At 44.7% G+C, this 11691-nt stretch overlaps 1 protein-coding gene across 2 annotated transcripts; it reads left to right on the top strand.

Annotated features, from left to right (window-relative positions):
• The first annotated feature begins 4799 nt into the window (after nt 1–4799).
• Nucleotides 4800–8063, top strand: LOC306787572 (uncharacterized protein). 2 transcript variants are annotated; one of them, XM_079282749.1, is made up of 3 exons: nt 4800–5000; nt 5097–5292; nt 7880–8063. In XM_079282749.1, the coding sequence occupies exons 1-3, from the start codon at nt 4838–4840 to the stop codon at nt 7974–7976; spliced, it is 456 nt and encodes a 151-aa protein (XP_079138875.1). In that variant the 5' UTR covers nt 4800–4837; the 3' UTR covers nt 7977–8063. The 2 variants fall into 2 exon arrangements, with proteins under 2 accessions (XP_079138875.1, XP_079138874.1); XM_079282748.1 differs by having other exon boundaries at nt 4800–5292.
• Nucleotides 8064–11691: the final 3628 nt, after the last annotated feature.

An 11691-nucleotide genomic window follows, 5' to 3' on the forward strand; every position in this document is an offset into this window, starting at 1 on the left:
ACATCTGTGTCATGTACACAACTAGGTAGGTACTAATGCAACATCTCTTTAGAAAGCTAAGATTCTTGTAATTCGATTTATGCAAACCATTTCAAGATACAATCACAACAGCAGGTTCCCAGTGAGCACTAACCCGGATTTCAACATTGATTTCTCGTTGAAAAAGCGTTGATATGGGGTCTGAACGTCTAAGACGTATTTTAACCGTATTTTGAACCGGCTAAATTACGGTTACAATATCAACGTGTCACAAAACACCAATTTCTTTTAAAATATTGATGGTTTGTTCAGTTGTAGATTGAAAGACACGCGATTTTGGTTACTTTAAACGTATTTCTCCAAAATCATATTCCGCTGTCCGTTCATATGTGGTCTACACGAAGACGTTATTTCAACGCATTCAATGTCTCATATAAAACGTCGTAAATATGGAACTATAGACTGTGTGCTGTCAACAAGAAGCTCCCAGGACATTATAATGAGAGCAGAGCACATTATGTCTGCATGTGTTCACTAAAATACAACTCAGTGTTTACTGCTGGAATACGCATGCGCACGGACTCTGCATTTTTCTGCTAAGTTAGACGCGATGGCTGGAAACGGCACTATTTGAGCTAACGTTAGCTAGCTAGAGCTTACTGAGTTCATGAGCGAAGTGAACGAGCTGACGGAATAAACGAGGCTTCACGCTAACGACACACTCTGTAAGTACTTGAACTACTTCATTCCAACATTGCAAACCGAAATATCATTACCATACCATTAATATCATGTTATGCTCATCATGCGGGCGAGGCTGCTAGCTAGTGTTAGCATGTTAGCTTGGAGCGATAACATGTTATGAACGGTAAACTTAGACATGTGTGTAAGTTAATGGAGACACTTTCTTTGTGGACTGTCCCCGTAGCCCAACGTTATAAAATAGAGTATATACTGTGTAATATCCAGGTCAGCATCGTTCCGTTCAAAACATGTTTAAAAGACGTCTACGGTCTCCGGTGAAGAGACGTTCAAAACTGGTCTAAGTCAATATGTTTTTTAATACTTGTTTTATTTACAGATGTCCAGCTTGAAAATATGGCAGATCTCCTGAAACCGGCTCCTGTGTGGCTTTGAAAACGACATTTAAAAAAGGAAAAGGAGATTATGTTTTTATATAAAGAACATTGTTATATTTATATTGTGCTTGAATAAATACAAATGAACTGTTGCTGTGTCACTTGGTCTTTTGTCCTGTAAGTGGAAACTGTTGTGTTATATACCCAGAAGCACTGTAAGCATTTCAGCGTTGAATACACGGTTAAAACACGGTGAGGTTGAATACACGGTTAAAACACGGTGAGGTTGAATACACGGTTAAAACACGGTGAGGTTGAATACACGGTTAAACACGGTGAGGTTGAATACACGGTTAAATCACGTTGAGGTTGAATACACGGTTAAAACACGGTGAGGTTGAATACACTGTTAAAACATGGTGAGGTTGAATACACGGTTAAAACACGGTGAGGTTGAATACACGGTTAAATCACGGTGAGGTTGAATACACGGTTAAATCACGGTGAGGTTGAATACACGGTTAAAACACGGTAAGGTTGAATACACGGTTAAATCACGGTGAGGTTGAATACACGGTTAAATCACGGTGAGGTTGAATACACGGTTAAAACACGGTGAGGTTGAATACTCGGTTAAATCACGGTGAGGTTGAATACACGGTTAAATACACGGTTAAAACACGGTGAGGTTGAATACACGGTTAAAACACGTGAGGTTGAATACACGGTTGAATACACGGTTGAATACACGGTTGAATACACGGTGAGGTTGAATACACGGTTAAAACACGGTGAGGTTGAATACTCGGTTAAAACACGGTGAGGTTGAATACACGGTTAAAACACGGTGAGGTTGAATACACGGTTAAATCACGGTGAGGTTGAATACACGGTTAAATCACGGTGAGGTTGAATACACGGTTAAATCACGGTGAGGTTGAATACACGGTTAAAACACGGTGAGGTTGAATACTCGGTTAAATCACGGTGAGGTTGAATACACGGTTAAATCACGGTGAGGTTGAATACTCGGTTAAAACACGGTGAGGTTGAATACACGGTTGAATACACGGTTAAAACACGGTGAGGTTGAATACACGGTTAAAACACGGTGAGGTTGAATACACGGTTGAATACACGGTTAAAACACGGTGAGGTTGAATACACGGTTAAAACACGGTGCGGTTGAATACACGGTTAAATCACGGTGAGGTTGAATACACGGTTAAATCACGGTGAGGTTGAATACACGGTTAAATCACGGTGAGGTTGAATACACGGTTAAAACACGGTGAGGTTGAATACTCGGTTAAATCACGGTGAGGTTGAATACACGGTTAAAACACGGTGAGGTTGAATACACGGTTAAAACACGGTGAGGTTGAATACACGGTTGAATACACGGTTAAAACACGGTGAGGTTGAATACACGGTTAAAACACGGTGCGGTTGAATACACGGTTAAATCACGGTGAGGTTGAATACGCGGTTAAAACACGGTGAGGTTGAATACTCGGTTAAATCACGGTGAGGTTGAATACACGGTTAAATCACGGTGAGGTTGAATACTCGGTTAAAACACGGTGAGGTTGAATACACGGTTGAATACACGGTGAGGTTGAATACACGGTTAAAACACGGTGAGGTTGAATACACGGTTGAATACACGGTTGAATACACGGTTAAAACACGGTGAGGTTGAATACACGGTTAAATCACGGTGAGGTTGAATACACGGTTAAATCACGGTGAGGTTGAATACACGGTTAAATCACGGTGAGGTTGAATACACGGTTAAAACACGGTGAGGTTGAATACTCGGTTAAATCACGGTGAGGTTGAATACACGGTTAAATCACGGTGAGGTTGAATACTCGGTTAAAACACGGTGAGGTTGAATACACGGTTGAATACACGGTTAAAACACGGTGAGGTTGAATACACTGTTAAAACACGGTGAGGTTGAATACACGGTTGAATACACGGTTAAAACACGGTGAGGTTGAATACACGGTTAAAACACGGTGCGGTTGAATACACGGTTAAATCACGGTGAGGTTGAATACACGGTTAAATCACGGTGAGGTTGAATACACGGTTAAAACACGGTGAGGTTGAATACTCAGTTAAATCACGGTGAGGTTGAATACACGGTTAAATCACGGTGAGGTTGAATACTCGGTTAAAACACGGTGAGGTTGAATACACGGTTAAATCACGGTGAGGTTGAATACTCGGTTAAAACACGGTGAGGTTGAATACACGCTTGAATACACGGTTAAAACACGGTGAGGTTGAATACACGGTTAAAACACGGTGAGGTTGAATACACGGTTGAATACACGGTTAAAACACGGTGAGGTTGAATACACGGTTAAAACACGGTGCGGTTGAATACACGGTTAAATCACGGTGAGGTTGAATACACGGTTAAAACACGGTGAGGTTGAATACACGGTTAAATCACGGTGAGGTTGAATACACGGTTAAAACACGGTGAGGTTGAATACACGGTTAAATCACGGTGAGGTTGAATACACGGTTAAATCACGGTGAGGTTGAATACACGGTTAAATCACGGTGAGGTTGAATACACGGTTAAAACACGGTGAGGTTGAATACACTGTTAAAACACGGTGAGGTTGAATACACGGTTAAAACATGGTGAGGTTGAATACACGGTTAAAACACGGTGAGGTTGAATACACGGTTAAATCACGGTGAGGTTGGTTGAATAGACGTCTTTTAGACGTCTATTCAACGGAAAAATGCTCACTGGGAAGTTTCGTATAGCCAATGAAATTACGAAAACAATGATATACAGATTTAGGGGTTAGATTTACAGACGTCAGGCCCTTGTGTCCCTGCATTAAGGTCAAAGTGGTGTTTGAGGTTTTTGGAGAATTTGTAGAAGTGAATAATGGTGAAGTAACTTATCGATAACTGTATTTACACATAAATAAGCTTTAATCTGAATTATGAATACACATTTCCACACAGGCTAGGTATGTTACTATTGTTACTATGGGTCCCCAAATGTCCTTTTTTGGAAAGTGCCTTGACAGTAAAACATGTGTAAAATATTCATTTTCTGTGGTATTGGTGTCAATTGGAACCTGGACTAGGTAAGGCTTCATGCTGCGGTCCCATTGTGTTTCCAGCTAATAAGTCCAGCTGTAGTCATCTGTTTGCAAAGAAATATTCAGGCGGAAATAAAAACCTTCTACTTCAGTGTGTTCAAACTTCTATTACTCAATGCCAGTAGCACTCATGGTGATTCTGACTGTTGGGGAATAAACTTCAGAGTGTTACCTTTGAACAGGGACCAATACCATGCATGTACTCCCAATGGTTCAATACTTTGGGTATGCCTTGGATAGGCATTTTAAGTGCATTTTACAGGAGTGGGAACAGGTTGTCCACTCTGCTTTGTTCTGTTGATCTCAGTCTGCGCTGAAACAAACGACTGAGTCCTGTTGCTGCTAAGAGAGCGTCAACTCGTCAAATCGTTAATAACAGATTTGAATGTGATGGTTGAGCTCAGATGAACGTGTCAGGACTCGCCCTGCAGCTCAGCATGTAGCAGGTGATGGGAGGACTCTAACACACCTTTTTAACCTTTTCAGCTGAATTAAAAAAGAAAAGGTGTCTCCTCCCCTCCTCCTCCTCCTCCTCCTCCCGAACTCCTCCAACAGTATAAATAAAATAAGCCTTTCTTCCCTCCTCACTCTCTCACCTCTGGCTAAAGCAGCTATCGATCCTTCTCATCAACACTCAACATGTTCAACAACAGGAGCTCCCAGATGTCAATGGGAGGCGGAGAGTACAGCAGCAGCAGCAGCAGCAGCAGCAGCAGCAGCAGCTCCATCGGAGGCTCCATGATGATAGCAGGCGGAGGAGGTCAAAGGAGCAGCAGCAGCATGATGATGGCAGGCGGAGGAGGTCAAAGGAGCAGCAGCAGCATGATGATGGCAGGCGGAGGAGGCCAAATGAGCAGCAGCTCCATGGGAGGCTCCATGATGATGGCAGGCGGAGGAGGTCAAATGAACAGCGGCCCCATGTGCGGTGGAGCAGGAGGCACCTCCGTTAGGCACTTCAGCAGCTCCACTGAGTTTGCCAGCTACGGTGGAGGAGGAGGTTCTGGGTTTGGCTTCAACTCTGGTGGTGGTGGTGGCGAACTCAGCAGCAGCTACACTGTCAGCAGCAGCAGCGGAGGCGGCGGCGGCTGCGGCAGGTAAGACAACCACAGACAAGCTCGCAATTCAAAATATTTGTGACATTAAAATAAGACCCAATTTAAATGTATTTTTAATACAATGCAATGACATCACACATATTTGTTAAGATGGAAAAATTCATTATTTTATTCATGATATTCATATTTCACTTTAAGTCTCGGCTGAGAATCGAGTTGTTTTTCTATTAACTTCTAAGGGTTTATTGCAACAACGTTTCACACATTTCACAAAAACTGGACGATGCAAATTGTGAACTTATAGTGAAAATGAATAATTAGCATTTATAATTCAAGAAAACTGGCTAAAATGAACCCGGAACTAAACTAAAGTTAAATTTATGAAGTCAATATTTTTAACGCGATCTTTCCAAACAAAAACGTTTGTGTATGTCGTCTGATCGAGCTGCTTATTTTTCTCATATTTACTCTTATTCTTGTAATAATAGAATTAAATTGATCGGGCCCTCACGCACGTCGAGCATACTGGCAGGACTCTGTGGACGCGGCCGTGCATTTCTGTGACTATCACACACTGCGTGCACGAGTTAACCGCTGTTTCCTGTATCGACTAATGGCGTAGTCAGGTCATGTTGCCAGGTCTTAAGCCTCGAATGTTTTGAGTCTACATCCGAATACAATCATAACTGTAATTCTGTAAAAATTTACAAAAAACTGAATGTGTGTGAATGCGCTTCAGTGTTGGTAACAACAGAATGTCAAAGTAAATGCAGGTCTTTGTTCGTGCAGGCAGCTCTGACAATCACTGCTGAGTGACTCAAAGCTCAAAGAGTCGAGGAGAAATAGGAGGATGTTTGGTTCCATGTGGGGAAAAAAACATTTTTTGTAAAGAATTAAGTTTAAGCTGAAAGGTGAGCCAATGTACAATAATCTATCATACAAATTAGTCTGGGTGCAGTTTGATTTTATGAAACAAACTTCACGTTGCACGAAATTACTTTACATTACAGACTGTTCCAAAACGAACAAAACAATTCAATTTACTATTCATGAAAACTCAACTTACAAGCGCGATTTGGAATTTTTTTAAATCACATTTCTGCTCTTCAAGCATCTTAGTTTGCACATCTTTAGATCAGAGAAGTCTTTTTCTCATGCTGTGCCCACGAACCCTTTCAATAAGTTCAGTGTTTGGGCCGCTGTAGTTATAGAATCCTGCTATCGGCCATGGTTGTCAGTAGGTGGCGCTATGACTATGAGTTAATATTGGCATGCAGAAGTCCTAAAGCCATGACAGTCAACAAGCATGTCAAGTTTGGGACAGTTTGGACAAAGTACAGTCGAGTTACAACAGCTTGATGGATGATGGCGAGCCATGTAAAATGGCCGTCGCACCATATCCACGTCGTTCAATGAAACCTAAAGCTTTTAATCGCTAAAGTCTTTAGAGTGTTCTGACCAAATTCTAAGCTGATCTGTTTATTCCCTATGAGGAGCTTTTAACTTTAGATGTGATACATCTGCTTACCAAATGTTATACATCTAGGTGAAACGTACTGTGAGGGCTGTATCATCGAAATATTGTAGGGGGCGCTATCGAGCCGACTTGCCACTTTGAAGCATTAAAATCACATCAGATAACTACATTCAGGATTTTAAATGTGTGTGACAAGTGTGATTATGTTTTGAGTATTTTTAGCCCCTCAAAAACACCTTTGTTTTTCACGGCGAAGAATGCGTCGCCACGGCAACGTGAAACAAGCTTTGAGAAAGTTTTAATCACCAAGGTCTTTAGATTGTACCGACCAAATTTGAAGTTGATTTGATGAATTCCCTCGGATGAGTTTGTTAAAGTACAGCGTCTGGAAATGACAAAAAACAACACGAAAAATAGTTAGATAACTTTTTGATCTTTGAGTAACTGTTTACTGCCAAGGTCTCAAGAGCATACTGACCGAATCTGAAGTCAATCGGGTCAAATCTCTGGGAGGAGTTCGTTAAAGTACGAATGCTTTAAATGGTCAAAAAAACATCATCAAATTCAAAATGGCCGACTTCCTGTTGGGTTTAGGGCATATTTCCAAGAGGATATTTTGTACGTCTCATCACTTTCCATATTCCTACCAAATTTCATACAGCTAGATGAAACCCGATGTTGGGGCTACTCAATAGGGGGCGCTATCGAGCCAACATTTCATACCCCAATCATTGGACACCCCAATCAGACTGCAAATTTCACCACGACTGCCTCGCATGCCAAACTTCCAAATCTGAAAAGCACCTCTTTTTCTCCTTCAAAGACATAGAATAAGAATTATAAACATTAGAAAAACAATAGGTCCCTGACGGTGCCCTGGTCCTGGTTTGCTGCCAGTGGACGGGCGATACTGCCTCTGACTTTGTTTACGTTAAAAGCATTTCTTTTTCCGGACGTTATTATTTTATAATTTATGTAATTTGCCCTCATTGATGTACTTTCATCTCAAAAGGCTCAAGGACACACAAATACACACACATACACAGAAACTCTCCCACACACACACACACACACACACTTATGAAATGTAGAACATCGAATGAGGATACTCAGCCCTGATGGTCTCTCTCTCTCCTGCATCTCATCCAGCACCAACGTCAGCAAAACCTCCACCACCAAGGTTGTCACGATCACGGAGGAAGTCGTGGACGGGAGGCTGGTGAACTCGTCCCAGCACATCTTCTAAACAGACCCGGCGAGCTCCAGCAGGAGGCGCTCTCACACAAACAAACACACGCCAATAAAAAGTCTGCTGACGGGCTTCAAAATAAAAGCTCAGATGTCGTGTCTTCTGTTCAAATGAAGTGTCTGATGCTGCAGTTCCTCGAGTGGACACCAGGGGCCGCTGCTCTACTGAATATTCATGAGTATATGTATGTATGGGTTAGTGCTGGGCAAGTTAACGCATTAATTAATTCACGCCGACAATTATGTTATCGCGCGTTAACGCATTTTCTTTTTAAAATTATTAGTAAAGTGCGTTGCTCACTGGCAGCGGTGGAGGACGTCTTCAGACTACGTTGGTGCAGCGTGTTGAGCCAAAGGGACATTTTACTGGCTAGCACAGTTTTCATGAAGTCAGATTAAGTTTCAGGTAAAGTTTGTGTCTGTTTCAGATTTTATAATGGGTGTGTATGTTATAATGGGTGTGTATGTTATAATGGGTGTGTATGTTATAATGGGTGTGTATGTTATAATGGGTGTGTATGTTATAATGGGTGTGTATGTTATAATGGGTGTGTATGTTATAATGGGTGTGTATGTTATAATGGGTGTGTATGTTATAATGGGTGTGTATGTTATAATGGGTGTAGCTGTGTGTGTGCGTAGCGGTGCGTGTGTGTAGCGGTGTGTGTGTGTGCGCAGCAGTGTGTGCGTAGCGGTGTGCGTGTGTGTAGCGGTGTGTGTGTGTGCGTAGCGGTGTGTGTAGCGGTGCGCGTGTGTGTAGCGGTGTGTGTGTGTGCGTAGCAGTGTGTGTGTGTGTGTAGCGGTGCGCGTGTGTGTAGCGGTGTGTGCGTGTGTGTAGCAGTGTATGTGTGTGTGTAGCAGTGTGTGTGTGTGTGTAGCAGTGTGTGTGTGTGTGTAGCGGTGTGTGTGTGTGTGTAGCAGTGTGTGTGTGTGTGTAGCGGTGCGCGTGTGTGTAGCGGTGTGTGCGTGTGTGTAGCGGTGTGTGTAGCAGTGTATGTGTGTGTGTGCGTAGTGGTGTGTGTGTGTGCGTAGCGGTGTGCGAGTGTGTAGCGGTGTGTGTGTGTGCGTAGCGGTGTGCGAGTGCGTAGCGGTGTGCGTAGCAGTGTGTGTGCGTGTGTGTAGCGGTGTGTGTAGCAGTGTGTGTGTGTGTGTGTGTGTGTGTGCGTAGCAGTGTGTGTGTGTGCGTAGCAGTGTGTGTGCGTGTGTGTAGCGGTGTGTGTAGCAGTGTGTGTGTGTGTGTGTGTGTGTGTGTGCGTAGCAGTGTGTGTGTGTGCGTAGCAGTGTGTGTGCGTGTGTGTAGCGGTGTGTGTAGCAGTGTGTGTGTGTGTGTGTGTGTGTGTGCGTAGCAGTGTGTGTGTGTGCGTAGCAGTGTGTGTGCGTGTGTGTAGCGGTGTGTGTAGCAGTGTGTGTGTGTGTGTGTGTGTGTGTGTGCGTAGCAGTGTGTGTGTGTGCGTAGCAGTGTGTGTGCGTGTGTGTATCGGTGTGTGTAGCAGTGTGTGTGTGTGTGTGTGTGTGTGCGTAGCAGTGTGTGTGTGTGCGTAGCGGTGTGCGTGTGCGTGACTCCATGTGTTACGTAACCCTGAAACCTTTTAACCTAGCTTTCCATCCATCATCATTGTGAAAGTGTCTCTTCACATATCAGAGAGTTACAGGTTCTGCGTTCCCGTCACTCATGCAGAACCAAATAGATCTGAGTTTTGGCAGCTGATCTGCGCTGCAGATGACCTGGATCACGGTAAGAAGGGCCGGTCGGTCCTGCTGAGGGGGGTCTGCTGGTTTACAGGTGACAGACTGCTGAGGGACATTCTGGCTCTCGGCCTCGCGGCTGTCATCGAGTCACCGAGCAGAGAGAGTCGTGCATCAACGCTGCAGGTACGAGGTCAACTCCAGGGTGTAGAAACAGGTTCCATAACATTTGTTCACTCTTATCTCATTCCTTTGGAGAGCGAGGCGCGGATTGTTGGCGGTGTTGAGCGGGGTGTGATCGATAGGCGACGAGCGATGGGACGCTGTGAGCTGGGTGTGTGTGGAATGAGGACATAGAGACGCTCGTTAAAGGTAACGAGCATGTGGCGAGGACTCAACTGTGTAAACAGCAGTTATTAACCAAAGGACAAGAGATGGAATGCAGAACAAACATCACTGACTGTGCTCAGGGTGCAGAGTTCAGGGAGAGAAGAGCTCCTTCAGAGCCGAAGTCCAGAGCTGGAGACAAGAAACCCGACTTACGTAACTTTAGTTCAGCATTAAACACAAGAACAGCTGCTTCTAAGCACCAAACACACGTGTTCATGTTCTCTGAAGACATTGACGATCTTACAGTCGCGTTGCTCTGAAGGTTTCTGCCTTTAAACGGAACCATCGGCTCATTTGTGCTGTTTAATGACTGACTGGAGGCAAACATCCAAACAAAGAGAAAATCACTAAAGTTTGCAAATAAAAAACAAATCAGCGGTTTGCACACGTTTTATGAAGGTTTATCTTATTTTCTGCATAGTTTGAATGACGCTGTGGATTAAGATTCAGAGTTCTTTGACGTCTGCAGAGCTCAAAGCTGAAACAGAACTTTGAGTCCAGCAGCTCTTCAGAGCTTCTTCCTCCCGTGACTCTCAAGCGAACCTTTGGCAGCACCGACGTGCCCATGAGCAAACAAGATGTTTGGGGTTTTTCGCTTGTGTGAACACACACAACACGCACACAACGTGCACACAACGTGCACAACACGCACAACACGCACACAACACGCACACAACACGGACACAACGCGCACACAACGCACACGCACACAACGTGCACACAACACGCACAACGCGCACACAACGTGCACACAACACGCACAACGCGCACACAACGTGCACACAACACGCACAACGCGCACACAACGTGCACACAACACGCACAACGCGCACACAACGTGCACACAACACGCACACAACGTGCACACAACGTGCGCACAACACGCACACGCACACACAACGTGCACACAACGTGCACACAACACGCACACGCACACAACGTGCACACAACACGCACAACGCGCACACAACGCGCACACAACACGCACACAACACGGACACAACAGGGACACGGACAACACACACAACACACGCACAACGCGCACACAATGCGCACACACACAACACGCACGCGCACACGCACAACACACACAACACGCACACGCACAACATGCACACAACACGCACACGCACACAACGCGCACACAACATGGACACGCACAACACACACAACACGCACACGCACAACACACACAACACGCACACGCACAACACACACAACACGGACACAACGCGCACAACACACACACAACGCGCACACAACGCACACGCACACAACACGCACAACACACGCACAACACGCACACAACGCGCACACGCACAACACACACACAACACGCAGGCGCACACAACACACACGCACGCAACGTGCACAACACACACACACGGACAACACACACAACACACACACACAACACGTACAACGCGCACACGCACAACGCACACAACACGCACAACACACGCACAACACGCGCACAACATGCACACAACGTGCACACAATGTGCACACACACAACATGCACGCGCACACAACACGCACAACACACACAACACGCACACAACAGGGACACGCACAACACACACAACACGCACACAACACGGACACGCACACAACACGGACACAACGCGCACACAACG

The sequence above is a fragment of the Melanostigma gelatinosum genome (assembly GCF_949748355.1).
Source record: "Melanostigma gelatinosum genome assembly, chromosome: 13".
NCBI classification, from domain to species: Eukaryota; Metazoa; Chordata; class Actinopteri; order Perciformes; family Zoarcidae; genus Melanostigma; species Melanostigma gelatinosum.